At 45.6% G+C, this 27,279-nt stretch overlaps 1 protein-coding gene across 1 annotated transcript in view; it reads right to left on the bottom strand.

Moving 5' to 3' along the window:
- TFCP2L1 (transcription factor CP2 like 1) overlaps positions 1-21,096 on the bottom strand; it is a 50,939-nt gene extending 29,843 nt beyond the window's left edge. The window contains exons 1-2 of the mRNA XM_081050749.1: positions 20,952-21,096; positions 17,499-17,650 (exon numbers count right to left, since the gene is read on the bottom strand). Of these exons, the coding sequence (XP_080906875.1) occupies positions 17,499-17,650; positions 20,952-21,013 (214 nt within the window). The 5' untranslated portion in view covers positions 21,014-21,096. The remainder of the gene's footprint in view (positions 1-17,498; positions 17,651-20,951) is intronic.
- Positions 21,097-27,279: the final 6,183 nt, after the last annotated feature.

The raw sequence follows: 27,279 nt of genomic DNA, 5'->3' as shown, positions 1-27,279 counted from the left end.
CCCTATAAGTGGAGACTGACTTGGGACATATATGGTCACCCTATAGAAACAGAAAATGGTCAACAAACACATGAAAAGATGCTGGTTTCTACAAGTATTCAGGATTATACAAAGTAAAATAAAGTACCATCTTACATCCATCAGAGGGACAAAAATGACACTTTGTCAAGTGTTTATGAGAATGTAGAGACTGGACTCAGGCATTGCGGATGGAGTATTATATGGACATAACCGTTTTGGAGAAGAGTTTGGCAAAAAAGAGGTAGGTGGAGGATGTATAAGCCCTTCAGTCAGGTAAATCCAGTTCTAGAAACATAACCTAAGGAAGCACTTGATGTGCACTGGGAGACGGGTGAAAATTGCTCATTACAGGGAGAAACTGTCAACAACATACATATCCAACCACAGGAAAAGAGATACACTAATTCTGTTAATTGACTTAAAATGGAATAACGCACAGAACTTAAACACTCTAAAGACATATCAACATAGAGAAATCTCAGAAACATTATTAAACAAGCAAAGTACATGGTGATATACAAAAACAACCTACATATGTAAGGTTTGAAGACACGCAAAATGATAACGTTCATTTTTCTGGCTGACTAGGCAAGGAGTAAAAATCTAAGAATGTGCATGGGGATTCAAACCAACACCCATTTCACAACACTGGCTTTACTTCTGGGAAGGAGGAAAGGCAACAGGATTAGAGAAAAGTAAAATCAGAAGCAAATTTGGCAAAAAAACTATGTTGGGCACATGAGTATTTGTTCTCTTATTTTCTATAGTATTCGGCCGATCTGAGATTAAAATATTATACACACACACACACACACACACACACACACAATTGAGTGGGGAAAGAACACTGGAGCTGGTAGTCATTACACATTGCGTTCTGACTGTGTGTTTCGGACCCCCCGGCCCCACCTTAGAGGATGGTCCCTTGGGGTCCACTGCTCAGCAGACCCTGTACACCCCCACCACTACCTGCTTTGTGCCAGTGACATGCTGAGTGCAGGACCCAAGACACTAGCAGGGATAGCACCTCCCTCATTCATACACCACCCCACAAATTTGCCACTGAAACTAAAAACCGCCTGCAACAATGCTGATTTTTATCAACTCTCTTTTTAAACTTAATTTTGTAAGTGTATATCATACCTCCATATAGAAAATCATAATCATATGCCATAAATAAACAGCAATTGTAAAAGTTACCTAGATAAGCAGCTACCAATGTTCTTCCACGCACCCCTAAAACTACCTTGGGAACCTGGTCAGCACCCAAGTTTGGAGCCTGGGCTCACATCTGGCCCACCACTTACTTTGGGGTAAATGGCTGCATTTGTGAGTGTCAGTTGCCACATGTCCAAAAAGTGGACAGCACTGGGACTTAACCCAGAGGCTTGTTGGAGGACCGAAGGTGCCTCCAGCGGAGCCGGCGCGCAGCAGGTCCTTGGCTAGACTCAAACGCTCCGTGCAGCGAGAGCGCGGGCAGACAGTGCAGGGGGTCCTGACAGCGGGTGGTGGCCTTTCCACAACCTCACCAAAGCCTTCCAGACGATTCCTTCCAATATCCCTAGCTCCATCCTCTACTCTGGAGTTGTTAGAGGCCTTTTAAATCAGGGAAGGAGCCCCCGGTCAGCACTTGGTGATACAAGCGAGCCCTCCACAGGAGGCCTCCAGCCCAGCCCAGAGGAGCCAGCACTTGGAGTGGCAGCAGCTGGCGGAGGACGTAGTCACAGGCTTCACCCCATCAGCAGTGGCCAGCTGAGCCCTGGTGACCCCTCCCAGTTTAGTACTCCAGCTTTAGCCCTCAGGGAGGGGTGGGGCCTCCTCAGCTGGACTGAGGCTCAGTGGGGAGCCCCAGCCACCCCTGGGAAGTCTCCCTTTACCCCAACCTTTGGGCCCAGCCTCCATTTCTTTGCCTCCACCCCACACAGAAATAGGGGAAGGAGAGCAACAAGAATAAGGTTTCCTCACCTCTAAAGGGAAACAAAATGAAATACACACGTTTGGCACTCTACACGCTGCCCGGCCCAGCCAGGTGCTCAACAAACCTTTGTTTCCTCTCCCTTCTTTCATGCAACCCACAAGAGCTCATGTCTTCCGGCCAAGGCATCACCCAAGGTTCTCTGTAATGGGCCAGCCTGTGACTATTTTCAGCCTGTGAGCCACAAGATCTCTGTCACAACTACTGGGCCCTGCAACTGCAACAAGGAAGCCGCCATAGACAATACGTGAATGAATGGCCATGGCTGTGCTCCAATAACACTTTATTTGTGGACACTGACATTTGAAATTTTACATAATGTTCATTCTTCCTTCCTCCCAACTTCTTAAGGTGCTTGCAACTTGGCCCCTTGGCTGTCTTGCTTGACAGTTAAGTCGTAGCTGCCAAACTGGACTGGAAAACCTGAGGACAGGCCAGCAACCAGTTTACCTAAACCAGTCTGCACACACGCACACACCAGACCCGGTATGGCAGTAGCATGTGAGAGACTTTTCATCAATGGTGGCAGAATTTAATATAAATTCCCTAAAGCAAATACCAGAGCTGAAACTAGTCAGCCACACCAAGAAGAGCATGAAAAGCTGCTCAATCCCCCTAATGGTCAAAGAAATGCCAAATGAAAAGAACGCAGTGCCAGTTTCATCTGTCAGACTGGCCGAAGTCTAACAGATTGCTAATATCCCACAACGAGAAGAGATGGGGAGATGGATCCTCACACACGCTGGAGGTGAGAGATATTACATCACAGCCTATTGGACATGCTGATAATCCCATCAATACTGCAAATACACACAGCCTGTGATCTAACTACCCCATCAAAAAAGTGCTAAATAATACGTACACAGTGTGATTGTACTTTTATTTTTAAATGTTACATACACATCCCTGTATGTGAGTCTAACATATGCACCTAACAATGGATAGAAAAGAACCTTTCCCTCTTAAATTATATACATCTTCAGCATAAACTTTTTTTTTTTAACTAGGAATATATGAGGTCTGACAATTAAGTTCACGAACTTGTTTTCAATGATGTTGTTAAGTTTTTTTTATATCAGAGGGATTATTCATTATGAACTTGTACCAACTGGACAAACAGTTAACCAAGTTTACTATTACTAACCAAGTTTAATATGCTGAAAATGCTGTGTGAAAAAGTTAGACGACCTGAACTTTTCGCCAACGATTCACGGCTCTTACATCATGACAATTCACCAGCTCACACGGCACTGTCTGTGAGGGAGTTTTTAGATAGTAAACAAATAACTGTATTGGAACACCCTCCCTACTCGCCTGATCTGGCCCTCAATTACTTCTTTCTTTACCCAAAGATAAAGGAAATATTGAAAGGAAGACATTTTGATGACATTCAGGACATCGAGGGAATACGATGACAGCTCTGATGGCCATTCCAGAAAAAGAGTTCCAAAATTGCTTTGAAGGGTGAACTAGGTGCTGGTGTCAGTGCCTAGCTTCCCAAGGGGAGGACTTTGAAAGTAACCGTAGCGATATTCAGCAATGAGGTATGTAGCACTTTTTCTAGGATGAGTTCGCGAATCTAATTGTCAGACCTCGTACTGCATGTGAACTTGCAAAAAATACAAAACAAAGAGGGGGGAGTGCCTCATATTGTTCTAAGCATGTAACAGATGTCACCAGGGACAATGATTGGTATTTTTCATTCCAGTGTCAGGCTGATACCCAAAAGCCAATCAGGCACTTGGGGAAAACAATCTTCATTCAATAAACAGAATACCAAACACATGCAAATACGATCAGACACACAGAGGTCCCTCCAACCCAGCATCTCTCTGGGAGAGCACCCTGAAGACCCACAAATACAATATGACTGTGCCCATTTTAGAGGTGAGGAAACCACGGCCCAGAGAGGTACTGCAGTGCCCAAGGTAACACTGCAAGTTAGTGGCAAAGACTCAGCAGCCTGTGGCCTGGCCAAGGACAAGGGGAAACGGGATCTGTAATCAGGTCAGACACACTGGGGTTGAGTCAGCCCCTCCCACATCCTGACAAGTTCATGAACTTCTCTGTATCTCACTCCACATCTGCAGAACGGTTATGAGGATTAAATGAGATAATGTACGTTCAGCCTGGCATATAATAAATACTCAACAAGTGTTAGTCCCGACTACCACTTCCAAACAAGCATTAAATGTGCTCCGCTGTACTGAGCTCCGCCCATGCACAGCCCACTGTATTCAGTGCTGCACAAGTGAACTCTCTCCAGTCTTCACAACGGCTCCATGCAGTGAGTGAGCTGACTGCCCAAGGCCATCCAAGGTCACAAAACCAGGAGGCAGTCAAGCTTGGACATGCCCCCAGGTAAGGGTGACTCCAGCGGGCTGCAGTGTGGCTACTAAGCGAGCTTCCTCCCAACTGTCTGGGGTAGCGTGGTGGGGAAGACCCGCATCGCCACGGTGACACAGGGGCTGCCCCAGCAGGCCCACCCTTGCTTGCCCCCACCCCGGGGCTGTGCCCACCAGGCTCTCCCACAGAGCGGCTCTGCCCAGAGAGCGGAACCCGGTGCAGGCCTCCTGCCCGGATCACCGTGTTCCCAAGAACAGGAGGCAATTGCCCTCCCTGGCCAGCCAAGATTTACAGGTTGTTTACTTTCCAACAGTTACTGCTTTGGGTAATTAATGCCACATAAAACATAATGAAGGCCATCATTACCTCAGAGAAAGGAGGGCTGGGCGCCGACAGTCCTGTACTAATGGCAGACAGGGAAAGCATAATGCGGCCCACATCGTGTGCTGCACGTGTCGTTTGTCTTGTCACCTGCGTACATTCAGTATTATGTAAGTATGGCGACACAGTGCTCACACACAGGCATGCTTCAGGGAAGAGGCTCTGCCATCAACAGACCCAGCCCCAATCCTGACAGCCTGGGTGACCTTGGTCAAGGCACTTAACCTCGTGGGAGCCATTATGAATGGCAGGAACTAGGCACCATGCCTGGCACCCAATGGATCCCCAATAAATACTTGGCAGATAATAAGTATGTGTGTCTATGCACAAAAGTGAACGAGTAAGTCACGTTCTGGAGACTTTTGAGAGAAGGATTATTTTTGAGGCTGGGACACGAAAAATACAACATGCTCCTCTTGTCTTAAGCATCTTGTAGTGTCAAAAGTGAGGAAATGCTCAGAAAAAGGATGGTGGCATGTCAGAGAAACACAGGAGCCAATTTGCAGAAGCTCCCACTGGCCACAGCTGGAACAATTTGAGCAACAAGCTAGATAATAGTGTTGAGTTTTAATTCACAGAATAAAATAAATATCTATGAGTCTATACGGACAGAATGAGAAAATAAGTAAACTAATGGTAGAGGAGAAAAAGCTCCTTCTTGCAGTAGCATTCCAATTACTAAATGCAGAGAGAAGAGGGAATTAAATCAAAATTGGTGCAGACGAGATCCAGTAATGGACGTGACAATTAGTGGGTGCAAGTTTAAGGATGATCAAGATGCCAGCCTAGTCTCCAAGTATCTCTGTCACCCCCAAATAGTTATTAATTACAAAGGGGGACATAATAAGTTTACGGCACAGAAACCTGGCAGACACTGCTACATCCTTCAGGTACCACCACCGGCAATAAGACCAATTAGCATCTTCACCCCTCAACATGACGCACTGGTAAGGGCACAATGTCACTTCTGTAGCATTCTTGCCAAAACTGCATAACCTCCATCTCGTCATTAAAATACATCACAGAAACCCAAATTGAGGGGCACATACAAAACTGACCAGCAAGCCCTCTGGAAGTATGGAGTTCATGGAAGAAAAGGAAAGACTAAGGGACTGTCATAGATTGGAGAGAGAGGAGATGTGACAAGGAAATACCACGTGGGATTCTAGATAGGAACCTGGAACCGAAAGGGGACAATAGTGAAGGAACTGGTAAAATGCAAATAAAGACTGCAGTAGAATCACAGAATGACAACAGTGGCACTGCCTGGTTTCAATCATCGTACCACGGTTACGTGGTAACATTATTGGAAGCTGGGTAAAGAGTATACAGCAATTCCTGGTACTATTTTTGACACTTTTCTTTAACTCTAAAATTACTCTTTGGTTCTTTCTCAACATGTCATGGAACACCAAGCCTCACCCAGAACTGGCATTAGCAAAGCTGGGTGGGCCCCAGAGTCGGCATTCTTAGAAGCACTGCTGGCTGTTCTGAATCAGGAGCCTTGGGAACCCTGGACACTGGATCAGCATGTTTAAAAGCTGTTCGATTTGCTCTTGGTACTAGGAATAGTATCTCTTTTTCCTGTTTTACTTTATACTTGATTATTGTTGGTTCATAGGAAAGTCACTAATTTTTCATGCTGAACTTATCCAGCCACACTGCTGAACTAAAACCTTAACCTGTGAAGATGAACGTGAAACTGCAGATCATCAACGCATTCAGATTTACAAAATGGCGACTGCATGTGGTTCCACCTAATGCAATGGTTCTTGCAGATTAATAAGCAAGAGGGCAACAGAAAAAAAAAAAGGATGGATACAAACTGTCAGTTTTTAGTAAATATATGAGAAGATCCTCAATTTCACTCATAACAGTTATTAGAAATTGAATGAAGTGCTAATTTTCTGTGCACATATTATAAAAGATTCAAAAGTTTGACAATATATAGAGTCCAGGCAAGCATGTGGAAACAGGTACCGTCCTGCACAGGTGGGAGGGGTAAAAACACATAAGTTGGTAGGACAAAGGACCGCAAAGAGTAGAAAACCAAATCTCTAAGATCAGATCAGAACTGTGACTCACTCAGGCATCTCCCCTCCGAGCCATGTCCATGCCGGGACTGAGGGCATTCACATGCTCTTGATGGGCCAAGATCTCGGAGGTGGGAGCCTGACAGCCTGGTGGCTCAAATTCCACACACCACTGTCTGGCCCCAGACAGTCCCACTTTCTGTCTTAGCTTCTGGTAAGACAGATGAAGGACTTTCTGGAACAGTCACTGTCAGGGTAAACAGGGCTTGTCAGTACAGCCCTGTGACACCCAAAGCCTCCTCTTCGCCCTCACCCCTCCAGAGGCACGGACAACTATGGACCATCTCAGGGAACTGTTCCACCATCAACCTCTGCCTACAGACTGGAGAAAAGGGAGACGGAAGGAGCAGCCATTCTTACACAGGCCCCAGCTCTTGGGCTAGACCGGTCCAGGTGAGCACACCACCTAGCCAGGCCGCCGGTCCCCCCCTGGGAGCGCGGAAATGGAAACAGAGGGCTGCACAAAATCTTGTACATGAATGTTCATAGCAGCGTATTCATACCAGCTGAAAAGTGGAAACAATCCAAATGCCCAACAACTAAAGAATGAATAAATAAACTGAGGTATATCCACATAATGGCATGTTCCTGGGCGATGAACAGGAATGAAGTTCTGAAACACACTACAACGTGGGCGGCCCTTGAAAACGTTCTGTGCTAAGTGAAAGGAATCAATCACAGAACTCTACCACTTGTGCGACACCATTTATAGGAAATGTCTGGAACAGGCAAGGTTAGAGGCATAGAAAGTGGATTAGCGGCTGTCTAGGACTGGGGGAAGGGGGGGGGAGACTAGGGATTGATTACTAATGGATGCAGACTTTCTTTCAGGAAAGACTAAATTGTTCGAAAATTCGTTGTGATAGTTGAACATATCTAGTTGAGCATACTAAAAACCATAAATTGTATACTTTAAATGGATGGATTGTATGGTATGTGAATTGTATCCCAATAAAACTGTTTTAAATAAAAGAAAGAGAAACCAGGTTAAAGTACCACTCTGTGACCTGGGCAAGTCACACAGCCTTTCTAGGCCTCAGTTTATCCACCTACAATACAAGGGAGCGGGGTAGGGGCTGTATAGGCTGGATCAGTGCTTCCCAAGCTTTAGTGTGTTCCTAAATCACCCGTAACTATTAGAACACAGATTCTGTAGCAGACCCAAGATTCTGCATTTCAGGTAATGCTGGTCCATGGACCACATTTTCAATAGCAAGGCATCCGAGCTGTCTTAGCCCCCCCCCCAATACTGAAGGAATCACTCTTATCCACCTCTATGAATTCCCAGAGCATGTGTGGGTTCTCCTTCCCATTCAGGACTCAAAGGGTCCTTTAACCACCCTGCTGGAAGTTTCCAGGGCATGGTCACTGGCTGAGAGTGCCACACACTCAAAGGAAGGCCACACACCTCCCAAATCTACCTTAGCACAGAGCCCATGGCTGGGCACAGGCGAGGTCCTCGACCTGCAAAGCACAGAGCCATGAGTGAAGCAGGGCCCACATCTTGTTTGCAAGGTTCAGTCCCCTCTTTCTGGAAAGAAAAAGGTGAAGAACAGCAGTACCCTCCGTGGCTAACAAGCCCGAGTACACCCATGCATTCATCCCTGGGGTGAGTAGTGGAAACAGAGCCCTGCCCCTCCCAGTTCTAACTCAGCAGGAACCTCAAACTCCAGGAGATTCTCATGCTCCGCCCTCTGCCTCTGCCTCCTGACTGCCTGGTGCTTCTCCAGATGGCCCTGCCTTGTGTGTCCCTCCACTTGGGAACTGTAACAAACTCTCTCTTCAGTGGTCATCGTCTCCTGATCTGGTGTCCTCACAGTACCTGGAAATAATAAAACCTACTTGGTACATTGAAAATAGATCTGGACACCCCCCGCATTACCAGGTCCCCAGGGGAGCAGGAGAGGGGAGCTGTGAGGGCTCAGTGACACAGGGTGATGGGCAGGTTCGATTCAGACTTACGTCAGCCAACCTCTAAACATGGATAAGCACAGCAGGACAGCTGATGTGTCTTCTCTCTTTAAATTAATTTTCATGAGCCTATTTCATTCAACATGGTATTTAATTGATGCTGCATTGCTCTCATTCAAGTTTTAATAATTCTAATTTCCAATGTAGTGTTTCCAGAATAGAGATGGTTTTAACATAATTCTTAACAACACATCATTCCCAGTTCATTGGGCCCTCTGGAATTAGATCTTGTGAGTATCGTATTTTAACTCAATTGGCCAACTTTTAAAACATAATTGAAGTTTCACATGACCAAAAAGAGACCTTTGAAACATTAAAACTCATTTCTATATGCTAAGAGCTGTGATAAGCAGTCTGGACAACTAATCTCATATTTATTTCAATAAATATTGATTGGTTTTAAAAATAACAAAGAAACCAAAAACCTAGTCAATGATAACGATACTCCCAGCTAAATTATTAGTATTTTTATTAGTTTATTAACTCATAGGTTAATTATGGGGAGCTGACATTTGGGAAAGCATTTGTTCCTTATTTTGTTTTTCCTTTAACCTTTGTGATGTGGTTTATAAAATTCTTTGCTGAGTAAACATTTCTAAATTTTATGTAGCCAAAATAAAGTATCCTTGCATGGCGCAAACAAAACAAACAACAACAACAAATATCTCATTTACTTCTCAAGACAAGACCTGAAGTGAGTGTTATGTCTATTTTACAAAACACACGGCTTGACAGGAAAGAACAGAGAGCCAGAATTGGAATCTGTGTGTATCCAACTCCAAAATCCCTGGCTTTTGGCCTGCCACCCAGTTTCTAAGAAAGAATAATTACTACTGTCATCCAAACTGCTGTTACCAATGGAGGGGGGTGAGGGGAAAAGGGAAGATGTTTTGCTTTGCTTTGTTTTTTAATTTAACAATACAGGTTGGATATTTTTGTGGCTATACTTAAGGATCTCCTCATGCTTTTTATGGCTGCGCAGTATTCTACTATGTGAAGGCTCCGTACTCAGTAAGTTATCATGGGATAATGTGGAAAGTACTAGAGTTGGATTTCTTCCTCATTCCTTCCACACAAAAATGAATGCCAAAGTGTTGAAAACTGGGGGGGCGGAGGGGGAATCTTTAAAAAACAGGTGAAAATTACGAAAATCTTAAAGTGAAGAAGTCAGTCTTTCCTAAGACAAAAAAGAATTAAGGTAAAATCCAATAAACCTGATCGCACAGAAATGTATAAAAAAATTTTGTTATGTAAAAGAAAGGGCAAGCAAACAAATGAAAAATGAATAAAATAAATGAAAATGTGAAAAACTATGTCTAACATATTATCCCAAATATGCATAAAGCCATTACAAATAAATAAGAAAAGGATGAAAATCCCCCTTGAAAAGTGGGTAAATTATATGAAAGGCAAAAGGTGTAAAAATAACCAAGTAAAATGTGAAATACATTCAACATAATTGAGAAAATGAAAATTAAAATAGGAATACCTATATATAGTCTCCATTAATGACCAAAGGTTAAAGTGTTGACAACAGTATAGAAAAATTGACATTCTCCACTCATTCAAAGAAGTTATGTATGCCAGACACTGTACTAGGACTGGCAGTGAACAAGATGCTTACGGTCTCTGCTTTCAAGGAGTTAATAATATTCCACGTGTGGTAGGGCTGGGGGATAGATAATAGGGGAGGAGGATATAAGCAAGTAGTCAGGTAGTTATTGTTCCTAAAAGTACAAAGCTATACAACTTCATTGCAGGGCAGTATCTATCAACATGTGCTGGCAACGGTATTTCTAGATATTTCTCCTACAGATATTTTCACTCCTACTTAAGCACACAGATAGGTGTACATAGATGCTTCCTGGAGTGCTCGGCGTAATTATGGAAAAAAAGTTTAAAAAGCCCTAAGTTCCTCATGAGAACAAGTTATGCAACATCCATGTAATGGGTCATAATGTAACCAGTAAGGATCAGCGTTGCTTTATATTTTTCAATGTACCTACGTGGAAAGATTTTGAGGATATTTTGAGGGGAAAAAAGGCAAGTTGTTGAACAGTATGTATAATATGATCCCATTTCTGTTTAAAAGAGGCACACACATTTCTACAAGTATATATGTATGTGTGTCTATATAAAATTAAACATACATAGGTTAATGTATTACTATACAATTAGACATATATGGGTTAATGTATGACTAAGAAAAATCCGGGAAGTGGGGTTACTGGAAGCTTTCTGGAATACAAATTTCTGTACTATTTGGCTGTTCTGTTTTATAATAAGTATGTGCTATTTTTATACTCCGGAAAAAAACAATGAGGGAGAAAGTATTTTTAAAAAAAGTAATGCATTTAAGTGTCATTTGGTTTACTCAGTTTATATTCCCAAACTTCAGGCTAAAAATTAATCTGGAAAGAAAACTTCAGCTATGGAGAAAGGATAACAAAGTAACTAATCCTTTGCCTCATTCCTTAAATTCAAAGTCACTGATATAATTGGGGAGAAGGGAAAATATAACTGTGTACTTAGTATTTGCCAGACATTCGTTATTCACTTAATTCTCAAGGCAACACAAAAAAATGAAACCGCCCCAATTCTAGATAAGGAAACTGAGGCTCCTAGACATTAAGTGATTTTCCCAGAGCAGAAGCTGCGGAAAAAAAAAAAAACCTAGTTGCCATTCTGTCTGGGTTCTAGAAGCAGGGGACAGAGAACTTCACGGCCTAGAGTTCTTATCTCCCTGGCCATTCCTTCAGGGCACTGTGGGTGGAGCTGCTGAAAGGTGGGAGTGGAGGAGAAACAACTGATTATGATTTTTTTGTTCAAGGAGGCATGTTCTCCCCCCTCCATCCTCATGGCCCTCTCCCCTACGAGTTTCTTACCCCTTCCCTCAGAGCTACGCCACTCACGGAAGTGTCTAGCCTAGAATCCTGCCCATAGGAAGTCCTAGAAAAAGTGGCCAGGGAACGGGTGCCTTCCCTTCCAGAACTCCTTTCATTAACACATCCACTTCCCAGGCTTGCCTGATTATGTGATGTGGGAAGGGGAACTGGATTCAACCTCTTTCAGCCTGCCATATATAAAATGGGAATACATATACAGTTGGGGAGAATAACTCAGAATATCAGAAAGTGTTTTGTAAATTCTAAAGTGCCAAACAAAGTATCACCCTAAAGGCTGTGATCCCCATGTCAAGCAATCCTTGACACAAAAGCTCACATCATTTAGGAATCCAGTGCTTTTTGTAATCACAATTTTAAAGACGGTATTTTAACACCCTGCTTATGTCTATTATTAGGTTGTACAATGAATGAAGAATAGAAAAGTTGAGCAGGCCTTCCCGACTTTCATCTGGTCCAAAGCTACCACCTTTTGATTCTAAGAGGTGAAGTTCTTAGTTCTAGAACCAACCCCATGTCAATCTTTAAATTAGGAAAAGAATAAAAACAGGGACATTTTTCAAAGTCCCAATTTGATGACCTTGTGAGCTTCCACAGTAAGATTAGGGTAAACATATATGTCTACTTTATTATTAATAATGACTAATATGTGAATGCTTACGATGTGCCAGACACCGTTTTCAGTATTTATAATACTAAATAAAAATGAGTATGATTTACTCATTTTATCCACACAGTAGCATGCACTAGTGTGTTTCCCTGAAAATAAGAGCTAACCGGAAAACAAGCCATAGCATTATGATTTGTCACGATGCTTGTAATATAAAATAAGCCCTAATACATCTTTTGGAGCAAAAGTTAATATAAGACCCGGTCTTATTTTCGGGGAAATACGGTAGGGCTTATTTTATATGACGAGCATCCTGAAAAATCATGCTAGGGCTTTTTTTCCGGTTAGGTCTTATTTTCGGGGAAACACAGTATGTGGAATTTTATTTCCTCCATTTTACAGATGAAGAATTGGAGGCACTGAGAGGGTAAGGGACTTGCCCAGGTGACTGTCCAATAGCTCAGTTTTAGCAAAGCAGTTTGAAATTTTGGCCATCTGGTCTACCTGTCCATCCATGTCATTCACACTCCTCATATTCCAAACATATTCATCCTCTACCACTTAGGATTCTTTGGCTAGACAGTGTGCTTAACTGCACCACCACCACCCCCAACCCTTCTTGCCTTTCTTTGCCCATGGCTTTTCTCTCTTCTCACTGAACTGCCCTCTCCTTCCAATGAACAGGAAGTTTTATTTCATGAATGAATGAAAGTAAGAGTTCTATAAAAATTCATTACTATATTTAAGATTCAGGAGTTACTTTGTAGGAAATACCAAAGCTCTCTCCATAAGGAGCCATTCTTACAATTGTTTCTTATCTCAAAGCCAGAATTCACTACATAGATTGCCTGGGGTTCTCTTTCCTGTTCTGGTGACTCCTCCCTCACCACTCACTTCATCCTTTCCCTCTGGCTCCAGCCTACCTTGGGGAAAGATGTGTTCACTGTGACCTTCAGACACTGACAGAGGTTGATTATAAATTTTCAGACCTCCATTCAACAGCTGTCCACACTTTTTCCTTCAGACTCCATTTCAGAAGAAGAGGACATACTTTGTTTTTCAAATCATTTTCACCATACCCAAAATTGGCCATTGAGCTTGGTGAGAGGAAGCCCATATGTAATACACCTTGCCCAAGCCACATGATGTCAGGGCACTGGTTAGACACTGCACTGAGAAAGGGGTGTTCAACGGTTGAAATGACTTTTTGATTTATAGATAACATCATCCTTCCATGTTTTCAGAGAACTTTAAACACTCCGTTACAGGGAAGGAGACATGGGATGGCCTTATAGAAAGAATGCAACATCATAGAGCAATGCAATAAATATTAAATACTTAATAGCAACCTTTTCAATTAACCAAAAAGGTTTTGACTGATGTGTCAAAACTATTTTTAATTGAATCAATGCTTATTTATTTGCATAGAAGTATAGGCTACTTTAAATAAGGTATGCCAAAAAAGATAGCCAGTACAACAGCAACAAAAAGAGAAAAGAAATAAAATGGAATAAAATAAATCGTGCCTAATTTTTAATTTTCTGAATCTTCATAGAGCACCCATATCATGGCACTAAGCTTAATTAATGCTGGGGATACAATGTTAAATACACAACACACACACACACACACACACACACAGCTCTGCCCTCATAGAACTTCCATTCTATTATGGGAAATAGTAAAATAATTACATTGTATATTTTTTTCTAGCAGTTATGACAATGTGCTGTCCTAAATAACAAGTGGAAACAGTAAAATAATATTCAGACATATTAAATTATGTTTATGAGACTTTAATAATGACAGAAAATTTTATTACGAGAATAGTAGTTAATAAAAGTAAGCAACAATTTTCTAAAGCATATGATCTCATCAATGTTAGAAAAAAAAGGTACAGAATGAAGATTTAATGATTGTAAAATCCATCTAAAAGAATAAATCACTGAGGATGTCTAAGAAGAATGATGAAAGGAACTTCTACTCCCAAATAGGGAATCATATTTCCAAGCTACAATAAACAGCTCAATGAGAAATGGGGTGAGAATCACTGAATCTCAGGGGTATAGGACAAATACAAGAGTCTGTTTCTGGACTAATACAGTTTTTAAATATTTCAAAAGTGGTGTTTTAAACCAGTGAGAAAACGATAAACTAGGCAATAACTAGTACATTTAGTATGTTAACTATTTAGAAAAATAAACCTAAACCTTTATATCACATCATAAATTCTGAATTCAATATAAATCTCACTGGTAAAGTTGAAAAAACATACATATATTCTATGTAGTCATAATCCAAACTATCAAATGATGAATTATTAAGTTAAAAAAAATTTCAAATGCATTTCAAAGTTAAAATTTAAAAACCATTAAATGAAATTTAGGAAACTACTAAACTGATTTTGGGGTGGGCAGGAATTGTAAGCATAAAAGAAAAACCATTTTAAAAAACAAAGATTTGACAACAGACATTTAAAATAAATTACAACACAGAAAAAAAAAATCATGACATATATCCCACACCATAAATATACCGTGTTTTCCCCAAAATGAGACCTAACCAGAAAATAAGTCCTAGCATGATTTTTCAGGATGACATCCCCTGAACATACGCCCTGATGTGTCTTTTGGAGCAAAACTTAACATAAGACCCAGTTCTATTTTAGGGGAAACACAGTAGTATCATACAATAAATATAGTTAATGGCAATCAACAGGGGGAAATGTTTGTAATGTATGGCAGCTAAAAGGTTAATATTCTTCATATATGGTACGCTCTTACAGTCAATAGGATATAAACATCCTGATAGGAAAATGTGCAAAGGACATGAATATAATTGATGGAAAAATAAAAAAGATTAATAAACGTATTTTAAAATATTCAACCTTATTAGCAATAATAGAAATGCTAGTTTAAGATTAAATTCTACATTTCACTAATCAGATGAAAAATGACAATGCCCAATATTAGAAAAGAGACAGTGAGTGACATGTACCAGGCTGGCCAGCATGTAAATTGGTACATTCTGCTGAGAAGGCGATGCGGTAAATGTCTCAAAAGCTTTATTCAAACCCTTTGGTGTAGTAATTCTACTTCTAAGGTATTTATCTAAAAATAAATAAAGAATCAACATTTCACACAAAGAACACTGAAAACTGTGAAAATGGATAAGTAACATGACTACAAAACGTAATACTATGCAGCCATTACAAAAACTGAAGTTCTCCAAAGCATTTTTAATGACAGGAGAAAAGTTCACAAACATAGTAAATTAAGCAAACAGGATATATGCCTGCGGCATGATCCTCATTTTACAAGATGTATATACACAAATAAGTAGAAACGAGGTTAGCAGTGGTTCTCAGGTAAAATTAGAGATAGCGATTTTACTTTTCATTTTCTTCCTTATACTTTTCTAAATCACCCAAAACTTTTAGAATGAACATGTACTATTTTAATCATTAGGAAAATGTAGCTTAAAAAATAAGTACACCCAATTTAACACAGGATGGTAAGACCACAGGGCAACTCTTTCTCCCTCTTTTTTAACTTATCTATATTGAGCAAAGGATAAACTTTTTTAAAAGACCTGGTGTGTTGACTGCCAAACACTGTCCAAAGTTGACTGATTAAAGGCAGAAGGGGTGGAAGAAAGGTGGGGACAGCAGTCAAAGGCCTTAGAGACGGGTGGGGGACCAGGCCTCGGACCACTAACTCCTCAGTACCACGGGACAGGGCCAAGAATAAGAACTGCCTCGGGGTGAATGCTCATAGATATCATTCAATTTCTTTATGCTACATTTAGACAAGAAATCTGAGGCCTCGAGAGGAAAGCAACTGCTCAAAGGAACACAAGTTGGTAGCATTTGACCTCCAGTGAAAGAGAAAGAAAAATGGCCGAAGCATTCGACGAACAAGCACAGATGTACAGAGGAAACTCCCACATAGCCGCATCACCTGCTATGGATACCACCAGCCTCCGCAGATGGAGCACAGATCTCAGGGCCTGCGTCAGGCACCCTACTGCTCCCTGGGCTTTGCTTGGTGACCCTCTGAGGCCATAGAGCTCTGCCCACAGGGATAAGCATGCCCTTCCATGGAGCCATGTCAACAACGGGAGGGGGCTGTTTCCATCCAGAGGCAGATGCAGAGTCACCTGCTAATTCTGGGCTGGTTCCTGGCCCAGAAGCTGGAAAGTTCAGCAGTCAGAAGAGAGCTGGGTGATCACGTTCAACTTCTATCCAGACTGGCTCCCCAAACGGAGGAGTCAAAGTTTGACAGAAAGGACAGAGCCCATGTACGACAACCACGAGAACCCTGCAGCTCCCCTGCAACTCAGCGCAACCTACAGAAACTGCTGCGTTCCACTTGATGCCAAGGTGTCTGTGAGGTGATTCAGGAAGGAAGTGCAACAAACACATACACATGATCAAATAGAAACCACAAAAACGCCATCCATCAGGACACTGATCTACGGGGGAATCAGAAACTGAACAGCCACGATCATACCCGATACTTCACATACCCTCATTCTTTTAAATGTCACAAAATTACACTTCCCATCCTACACATGAAAACATTGAGGCTCTGAGAAATAGGAAAGGCCGCTCCAAGTCACAGAGCTAGGAAGTGCTAGAGTTGGAATTTAAATTCCAAAGCCCGTGCCATTTCCCTCAGGACACAATGAGAGATCTTGTCCCCATCTGCACAAAGCGCTTGTCAGGCACGTGGGAATCCAGCCCCTGTGCTGGATCAGGACAAGGCCAGTCTTCCAAGGGAGCTCCAGAAAGGACAGCAGACATAGCCCAGCAAAGCTGTTTAATGTACGTTCAGGAAAGGACAGCAGCTGTGATCACAGTACCCAGTAATTACAACAACGGCTGCAATCACTGAGCATCTGCTGTGTGGCAGACCTGTATGAGGAACATGACCCACCTTTGGCCTGAGTGACAACACAGTGAGGTATCCATTTTTCAGATGAAGACACTGAGGCAAGACTCAGCGAGATGACACAGCTAGGAAATGGAATCCATCTGATAGCACTGCCTCCTTCCCGAACCCCACCTCTCCCACTGTGACAAGATAAGGAAGCCCAAACGGGTGGTTCCGGTCGACTCCTCCCTCCCTCTGGGTGGTCTCCTCAGCCCCTCCACCACCACCTCGGGCTCTGCTCTGGCCCAGGGCTCCGGCCACTACCTTGGTTGAGGTAGGTCAGTGTCTCTTCATGCAGCTTCACGGCCGGGGACGTGGCAGCACACAGCACATACTGCAGGGGGGGCAGGCGGGCCTCATTCTCAGGGGACAGCTGGGGCTCCTCCTGCTTGAAGATGGGTAGAGCGAGCACATCACTGCAACACACAGGAGGAAGTGGTCAGAAGCAGAGCCCGAAAGCCCCTCTGCAAAGACAGAGCCCAGTGGAGAGGGAGATGCAGGACCGTGGCGCCGAGGGCAGCACAGCAAAGCATGCGGCGGCAGCACGCTGCTTCAGCTTCCCAAACCTCACACCTCAGACACTCTGGGTGCTTTCAGACAGAGCAAACCAATGTGCGGTGACTCTGCTTTCTCTCAACGACCCTCAAGAGATTTATTCAAACAAATCACCAATGAGGTAAAAATGCAAAGTTGTCTGACATCTACAAATTATAGAAATCTTCTGTGTGACAAAGGGACTAGCATTAATGGCGTGAACTTTAGATGCCATATGATTTCCGGCCACAAGATATTGCTCATTATAGTCTTGCTTTTAGAATAAGACTCTGAACAAAAATGTTAATTGTTTAAATAAACTAGTCTCAGACCAATTAGCTTCTTCTCAGACCAATACAAGCCTGTCCTCAGGACTCTGCAAACTATGTAAATACAGAAACTGCTCACTCACTCAGGTTGAGATATCCCCTACCCTTCTAAAAAAAAAAAATAGGACAGCTGACTCATAACCCCTACTTTAAGGGTCATACTAATATCTCCTAAATGCAACATAAGAAAGAAGGAAGGACCTTGGTTTCAGTTCCATTTTCTTATCCAAGTGGAAAACGTTAAGATGCTCAGAGGTTCTTTTCCTCTACCTCTGAACAAAACTCCCCACCATATCCAAAAAAAAATCAGCCTCACACGAGCCTATGACTGGAGAACTCGTTTCTAGATGTATTTTTAAACGCCCTCACAAAGAAAAAGAAATCCTTGAGAACATGAATGACCTGCGGGCAGGCGAGACTTGTTTAAGACCTCTAAATTATGAGCAGCATGGAAACAGGTGCCAAAAATGTGCTCTTATCTTGATAACCCTCCTCCCTCTGTGTGTCCCGGATTATGAATCAGATTTGCTGACCCCACTTCACTGTATAAACAGCAGAATTACTGGTACAATGTGTTCCTCATACAACACAATAAATGAGTGTCTCTAAAACACAAACCCAGCACACACCCCAACAATGTCTAACCAATTCTCAGAAGGAAAAGCCGGGCTTGGAGCACACCTGGAAAACCTCCCGAGTGTGTACATCTGGCCCAAAGACCAGAGTGCAGTGCTACCTTGGCTCCCCGCACACCTCACCTTCCTTTTACCAGACCAGGACACACTCCCAACCCAAGTGGTTATCTAGGAATGGGAGAAGCAGGCAGGCCTGCTCACCTGGGGATTGCATAATTTCATGTTTGCCCAGACCATGTTAAGTTAATAATCCATGGGCTGCTGCCTTTAAATTAAAAAAAAAAAAGAAAAAGAAAAAAAAGGAAGGGGTAAGAACCATCACTCAACAATAACTTGTTTCAAGCCTGGCATCCTTATTTGCCAAGGAATAAAAGTCACGAGAACACCAAACAGAAAAAGAGAAGAAGGGAGTAAAGGCCACTACCCTGGTAAGGTCAAACAACTCACAGAAGTTCTACAGTGAAGAGAAAACCAAAACTAAAATACAAAGCTAAAAAACAAAACAAGGAAAAGGACAAGACCCTCACTCTAGAGTTGGGGCGGCCCAGGGGCATATTCCCTGACTCCCACCATGGCCTTCACTGAGGTCAATCTCTACAAGGTGGAAACTCCAGCTTCCAAGTGAAATAATAATAATAATAAAAAAAGGGGGCATGGACCAAATGCTTCTTTATCCATGGACCCAAAATGACCCCAGAAACTAATATGGCTTTATGACATCTTTCACCCCAACTCCTGCTCCCCGGCCCCCCACAAACCCCTTAATGCAATACCACAATCCTAAAAGGTATCTCAGGTATTCCACAGACAAATTTCCATTTCATTAGCAGAGGTACTGCCCATGCAAGGGAAATTATTCCCTAATGGGATGATATTTCAGGTATCCAGGAAGTTTTAAATACACTCACCCTCCACTCAAGGTCACCTTCAAAATCATTATGAAGATAAGGCAACACACTTGATGGCCACAAACTAAAACTTAGGCAAAACTACATCTAAAACCGCATCATGCAGTACAATAAAAATGTATTCATTGTAGCATTTTATATGTGAACGGACACTTAACCTTCTGCCAGGGATTAACATGACTAATGGGCTTCCAACACCCCCCAGAGCAGCTTCCCTCTGGTGACACCACCGAGGTCTGCAGGGAGGCCACCAGTCCTGAATTCCCTGTACTTAGGCCATCTCCTACTACTCTGGCTTTGAATAAAAAACAGCAGACGCATCAACTCAAGCTTTTTTTCCCCCTTCTGGAAGGGGGAGGTCTTCGGGGGGGACTACGGGACAAATACCTATCCGAAGCCAGGATTCACAGATAACGTGCACTGCTAAATCTGAGTGGGAACTTCTTGGGGCCAAAAAAAAGAAAAAGAAAAGAAAGGAAAGCACTCCCGACGGCCGTCACTTTGGGGCTGTCAGTGCCGGCGACGCTCTCGGCCTCACCATTCACGTTCTCCGAGCCCGTACCAAACGCCGTTTGGGGTAAATTAGGTACCTTTTATAGGCTGTGACCAGGATGCCAATAAAGACGGGCCAAGGCTGGCTCGGGCGAGTTCACGACGTGAAATGACTGCCCATTAGTACCCGCCAGGTGAAGACGGGCGAACGAGCCTCCGGGAGCCAACGGGGTCCCGCTTCCTTTAGGGGCTCGGGGACAACTTCGCAAACGGGCAGGACTGACTTTTCTCGGTGAGAAGCACTAGTCCAACATCAAAGCAATAAATGTGCGGGCGTCGCGGAGGCCGACCAGCCCCTGGAAGGAGGGGGCCCCGGCCCCCCGGCCCCCCGCGCCCCCCGCGCCCCCCGCCCGCCACACCAAGGACACTGGAAAGGGCGCGGGCGGAGAGGGGCAAAGAGCAGGGGACCGGACCTGCGCGGGACAACGCCCCTCGGGCGCCCGCAGGAAGCGACGGGAGCCAGGGCGTACCTGGGGGGCTGCGGCCAGCAGGAGCGGACCTCGCCCCCGCCGCGGGCCGTCACGGGAGAGCCCTCCCCGCACCGGGCCGTGCGAGCCGGGCCCGACCCCGCGTCCGGCCCAGCCAGGGTCCGTCCGCCCGTCCCGAGGCGGGACCGCGCGGCTGTCCCTCCGTCGGGGAGGGGCGGGCAGCGGGGGAGCCGGCCGCCGCGGGGGCGCCGGACGCCGGACCTCGCAGCTCCCCCGCCCGCCCCGGACGCCGACCGAGCCTCGCCCGCAGCCCCCGACGCGCGGCCCTTACCGCAGGTAGCTGCTGGGGGGGTGCTGGTTGTAGTGCTCGGGCTGCGTGTGCCAGAACAGCATGCTGGAGCTCCGAGCCGCCGCCACCCAACGCGCAAAAGGGGCCGCAAGCCCGGCGGAGCCCGCAGGGTCACCTGAAAGCGCTCGGGAGCGCCGAGCGGACCTGCCCCGCGCCTTTATTGACGGCCCTTGGGGCGGGGCCGCGGCCTGACCCTCCCCCCAGGCCGCGCGGCGGGGGCGGCTCCCGGCGGCCACCCCACCTGGCTGCACCGCCCCGGCGCGCCCTTCCCCGGAGCGCGCGCGCCTCGGGAGCGCCGGACTGGAGGGGCTGGTGCGGCCGCCGCTCCATCCCCCGAGGATGGGGCCCAGGTGACCCTCAGCGAGGCTCCAAGGGCCTCACGCATCTTCTCCGAGCCCCGCCCTCTACTCTGCGCGCCCGGTGGGTCCGCACGGTGGCTGGAGACAGGCTGCCCTGAGCTTGGATGTCGGGCACCAAGGCCCAGACGCCCGCTGCTCCTTACCTTGTTCTTGTTTATTCGTAGCACTGTACACTCTCTGAAGCCGTGGTATTTTTACTGTTGATTGTCTTTCCCCCTAGAATGAAGCATGACAAAAGGAATGCATCGAGTGAGCAATCACAGAAGGCTTCCTAAAGGAAGTGACATTCAGCTGAGAGGCCTTATGGATGCAGAGGAAGCATCTCTATGAACATCTGGAGGGACAGTGTTTCCAGGCAGGCGCAAAAGTAATGGCCAAAGCCCTGAGGCAGACCTGCTTTGAGAGGGCTGCAGCTGGGTAACCAAAGGGCTTAGGGGATGAGGTGAGAGAGGTGGGCAGGGCAGACCACAGAGGACCTAGCAGGCCCTGGAAGGAGCTGGGATTTTGTTCTGTGTGTTTTAAGCAGAGGAGTCACATATCTGATTTGCCTTTGGGAAAGATCAATCTGGAAAGAGTCTGGACAGTGGATCGTGGTGGGGGTCGGGTAGGCGGGAGTGACGATCAGAGCCGTAACTCACATCCCTGAGTCTTCATCAAATGGAATGAAGTCCCATGGAGACCTGGGCCCAGAACTCCCAGCTCCTCCCTCACTCTGTTTTCTCACCTCCCCTCCCTCCAGCCATAGCTGGCAAGCCCCTTCCCCTGCGCAGCTGTCAAGGACTACTCTTCTGCCCCCATGAGGAAAATGAAAACGTGCCACCTAGATCCCCTTCAAGGAAGGACTTGTTACACTCGCCACAGGGAGCACTATAAGCAGATGGCCCTCGGCCACCCGCCTTTCAGAGACTGCCTCTGCTGCCGAGAGCCACGTATTGAGGCAGGAGTATAACAGTCTGGCCATCTCTGCCAGGGGGCTATTGTAACCCCAGGATTCTCCATGGGCCAGCTGAAGCTGTCCCGGAGAGGGGGCTCCCTCAGTCAGTTCCTGCTTTCTTCCCATCGCTTGCACATGTCTTAATCTCAGGAACTTTCTAATAAACATCCTAAACAGTAAGCTTGGCCTCAGGATCCATGACAAGCACAGCATTTCAACAGGAGGCGCTCTGAGGTAGTGTGGAAAGAGTGTGCCCTTTGCTGGATCCCTGCACTGGACAAATACCCCCAGAGCACGTGCTATGTGCCAGGCATGACCTGGGCGCTGGGGTGCAAGATTGCATTCTCACTGGAGAAGTTAGTGTGCATGCAGCAATCACAGACCAGTGTGATCAAAGAAGTAGAGACTGCCCTGGGAATATGAGGGAGGACTTCGGAGCTCTGGAAATTCTCCCAGGTAAAGTGATGTCTCCTAATGGATGGCTAGGTGGAAGTTAGGCCAATCTGTAAAATGGGGGATTGGGGAAGGTCGCCAGCTGAGCACGCAGCATGAGCAGAAGCCTGGAGAAAAGGCACCGAACATGGGAAACAGATTACAATGGCTCAGACCTGGGTTTACTATCGTATTTGGCTTTGAAAGAATGTGTGACCCTGGGTGGGTAAAATCGACTGCATGCTAGTCTCCCATCAAGAGATGGCATCTGTTCCCTCCTCCCCATTCCTATCTGGGCTGTCCCGTAACTTGCTTTGACCACAAAATGCAGTGGGAGTGATGCCGTCCCTGTTCCAGGTAGGCCCCTAGGAGGCCGGGCAGCTGCTGCCTCCACTCTCCTGGAGTTCTGGACCCCCATGTAGAGTTTCACTGCCTGGTTGGAGAGCAAGGCCCAGCCAGCCCCCAGGCGTTCCAGCCACCAGCAGAGATCATCTTGGCTGCACCAATGGACCTGCTCCAGCTGAGGCACATGGAACAGAGTTAACATCCCACCGAGCCCCGCCCGAAATGCAGACTTGGGAGCAAATAAATGGTTGTGGTTTTAATCTCCTAACTTATCAGATGGTTTGTTTCATACCAACAGAGAAATGATATCCTGGGCCCTTTGAATCGCAGTTTGGCCACTGGTAAAATGCGGGGAATAAATCTTCGCTTCAGGGTTGTGATAAAGCTTAGTATCTGGAGAGTGTAGCCTGAGTCTGTGTATTTCAAGGACTGCATTCCTTCTAGCCTTTCCTAGAGGTTGGCCCTCTTGAGGATAGGATTTGACAATGCCTACAGACTGCATCCGAGTCACACTGTGACATAGCCCTGCTTATGACTCCTGGGTGCTGCAGGGCACGGCGAGTCCCAGTCTGGACCCCAGGGGCTTCTCGTCCAGTGAAGAGGAGAAGATAGATATGCAGGCAATGGTGTGCCAATCCCTCTTTATATTTTGTAAGTATCTACCATTCACTTACACCAGAATATTGACTTTTATTCTGTAGCAGGCCTAGGCTACATACTGGAATCGACCAGTGCCGAGAAGTAGCTACATCACCCCATCTTACAGATGAAAAAATTGAGGCTCTGAGTTTTGAGGCCAGTTCTGAGAGCTCAGGGCCCATGCTTTTTGGCTACCACCAATTCTTGTCCTCAGGCCCTGCATTCCTTTCTTCACACAAGGCTGGATAAATGTCCTGTGGTCAGATATGTGTCAGCTCCCAAGAAGCAGCCTAGGGTCCGCAGGGGGTGACACCCTCTTGGCAGCTCCACAAGGATTCCAGCTGCCTTGGAGAAGGTCACCCTGAAGACTCAGGGGCCCAAAGCCTGAGAGGATGGTTTTAACATAAATAGGAGTGTTTTTAAAAAAAAAAAAAAAAAAAGATTTTATTGGGGAAGGGAAACAGGACTTTACTGGGGAACAGTGTGTACTTCCAGGACTTTTTCCAAGTCAAGTTGTTGTCCTTTCAATCTTAGTTGTGGAGGGCGCAGCTCAGCTCCAGGTCCAGCTGCCATTGTTAGTTGCAGGGGGCACAGCCCCCCATCCCTTGCGGGAGTCGAGGAGTCAAACCGGCAACCTTGTGGTTGAGAGCCCGTGCTTCAACCAACTGAGCCATCTGGGAGCTGAGGGGCAGCTCATTGACTTCAGTCTAGTTGCGGAGGGCGCAGCTCACTCTAACCAGCTGAGCCACCCGTCCGCCCCAGAATAGGAGTTCAAGGATGGCCCAGGGAAGGGGAATTCTAGCCAGAGGGAAAAGCTAGTACGAACATGTTTATCCCAGTATTGTTTATAACAGTAAAAATTGGAGACCAACTAAATGTCAGTAGCAGGCTATACGCATCAGCTGTGGTTTATTCATACAATGGAACCCTCCACAAGCGTGACGGTGAGTTAGAGCTGCGTGGATGAAGCTCACAAACAGAAGGCTGAGCAAAGAAAAGCAAGTTGTAAGTACACATTTCCTGATATTGCTTTATAAGATTTAGAAACATGCAAAACAATACTAGCTTTGTATTGTAGATGGGTCCTTACGTATGTGGCTACAGTGGTGAACACGGGACTCAGAGCGGGACTTACCTCTGGGTGGAGGGGCTCCCATAGGTCCTTCCACTATGTGATGTACTCATGGTAACTATTTCTTAGGTGGCACAGGAGGTACACCAGTGGCCACTGTAACAGTCTTTATATACTTTATATAAAAATTACATATTTCATTAATAGTTTTATTTTTAAGTCTATGCAAAGGCGAAAGGCCTTGGAGGCCCCGAGTGTGGCATGGAAGAGAAAAGAAAATGATCTTGTTTGCCCTGCTCCAGCAGTCAAGTTTAACGACTTCGGCTAAGAGAGGATGGAGCCCCTTCTGAAACAACTGGAAAAGGTAGGTGTGGATGCCCCCAGGTATCTGCAGGTGGCAAGCAGCTCACATCTACCCAGACACCATGTCCCTTCCCTGGACAGGCTATGCCCCATCCCCCAGTGTCAGCTGCCCAGGGCCCACTCGTGGAGGAGGGTCTGCTTGGTTTGGGGGTAGGTGGAAAGAGGCTGGAGGGCCTCAACAATGTCTGATCCTAAAAATCCATTACTTTTCCTGACTTGGGTTCCCTGAAGGGGAAAGGAACTGAAATCCCAACTGTTATTTTTGGAATACCTGCTCGAGGCTGGACACTTTCCACTGTGTTTCCCCAAAAATAAGACCTAGCTGGACAATCAGTTCTAATGCATCTTTTGGAGCAAAAATTAATATAAGACCTGGTCTTATTTTACTATAAGACCAGGTATAATATAATATAATATAATATAATATAATATAATATAATATAATATAATATAATATAGTATAATACCAGGTCTATATAATATAATACCAGGTCTATATAACATAACACCAGGTCAATATAATATAATATAATATAGTATAATACCAGGTCTATATAATATAATACCAGGTCTATATGATATAACACCAGGATAATATAATATAATATAATATAATATGATATAATATAGTATAATATCAGGTCTATACAATATAATACCAGGTCTATATAATATAATACCAGGTCTACATAATATAATATAATATAATGTAATGTAATGTAATGTAATATAATATAATACCAGGTCTTATATTAATTTTTACTCCAAAAGACACATTAGATCTGATTGTCTGGCTAGGTCTTATTTTCGGGGAAACACGGTAGTCCTGGGGTAGAGGCTGAATGTCCATTTACAGACGGGGAAGCTGAGGTTCCACAGAATAATTGAGCTGCTGAAGTTTGCGAGGCCACAAGATGGAGGAAGGCACAGGGCAAAGGGGCAAGAGGAGGTGGGAACTGCGGTGTCCTGCCTGCCCCTTGGTCATTTGTCCTGGGGGGTGACCCTAAGCAGGCTGCCTCTGCAGAACTCGTGGGCAGGGATTTTCTCCTGGGGAGAGCCTCTGCTGTGGGCCATTACGCCCATAGCTGGCGCATGGTAGGTGGCCAAAACACAGAGCGTGCAGCATTCTCGGGCTGGAGGCCGGCCAGCCTCACTGCTGTGCCAACTGCCCAGGCCGACAATGTGATGGGCCCAGTGCTGGCAGAAGGAACCCTCCGGGACCTGGGCTCCGGCCTGCCGAGCCCTCGATACAGCACCTCAGACCCTGACTCCCACACAGGGGTAGGGTCGCAGGCAGGAGACAGGGAAGAAGCTCCCGTCTGCTGAGAGCTGGCTCTGCACAGGCGGGAATTTAACTAATGCGCTCCATCCCCACTACACTTTGCAAGGTTCAGTGTGGTTACTCGGGGAGGAAAGACCAAGGCTCCGGACACTGGAGTGGCTTGCCCAAAGCAAGGTGCCGAAGATTCAAGATCTGAACCCAGGCCGTCTGACTCTGGACCTCTGTGCTCAGTCCCCTGTTCTGGTGCAGACCCTCGACCCCCAGCCTAGGCAAGGGCATGGGTGAGAAAGCTATGCACAGAGTTCCGGCTCAACCCCGGCCACACCCAACCTGCACCAGACAGCTGGGGAGGCTGGGGTCTCTGAGGCCCTCAGGAGCTGACCCCTGAGGTGAGTCTGTGTCCCCACCAGGCTTTGGAACCTACTAGGCAGTGCCATGTCCTCCTCCAAAATGCATCCTCCACACCTGGAACAGGGTCATCACTGAGAGGGTATCATAAGTACCTTCTGTGGGCTGCTGGTTTAATTTGACAGACGTGGACTGATGTGAAACACCATGGCAGATGGTCCAAATAGGAAAAGCACTAGTACAGACTATTACATAATTAATAGTCCTCTAGGAACAACATAGAAATATGCACAACATTAAAAAGGGTCGTACCCAGGAAAATATATCTCAGCACCCCACTCTCCCCTCATCCAGCTCTTCAGTGCTCAAAACTTCCCATGGGCTTCCTCCCGAGGTGGGTAATACGCATGAGCACGCGTGTGCCCACAAAGAGACTGCAGGAGGCCCACTAGGGGTGCTAGAACTCACTACCCGGAGATCTTAGAGCTGTGTAACCTTGGCAGGCCCCTGGGGGAGGAGGGCGCAGACAGTTTGAC

The sequence above is a fragment of the Rhinolophus hipposideros genome (assembly GCF_964194185.1).
Source record: "Rhinolophus hipposideros genome assembly, chromosome: 6".
Taxonomy (NCBI): domain Eukaryota; kingdom Metazoa; phylum Chordata; class Mammalia; order Chiroptera; family Rhinolophidae; genus Rhinolophus; species Rhinolophus hipposideros.
The sequence above is the reverse complement of the archived record's forward strand: the minus strand, read 5'-3'. Positions and strand labels throughout refer to the sequence as shown.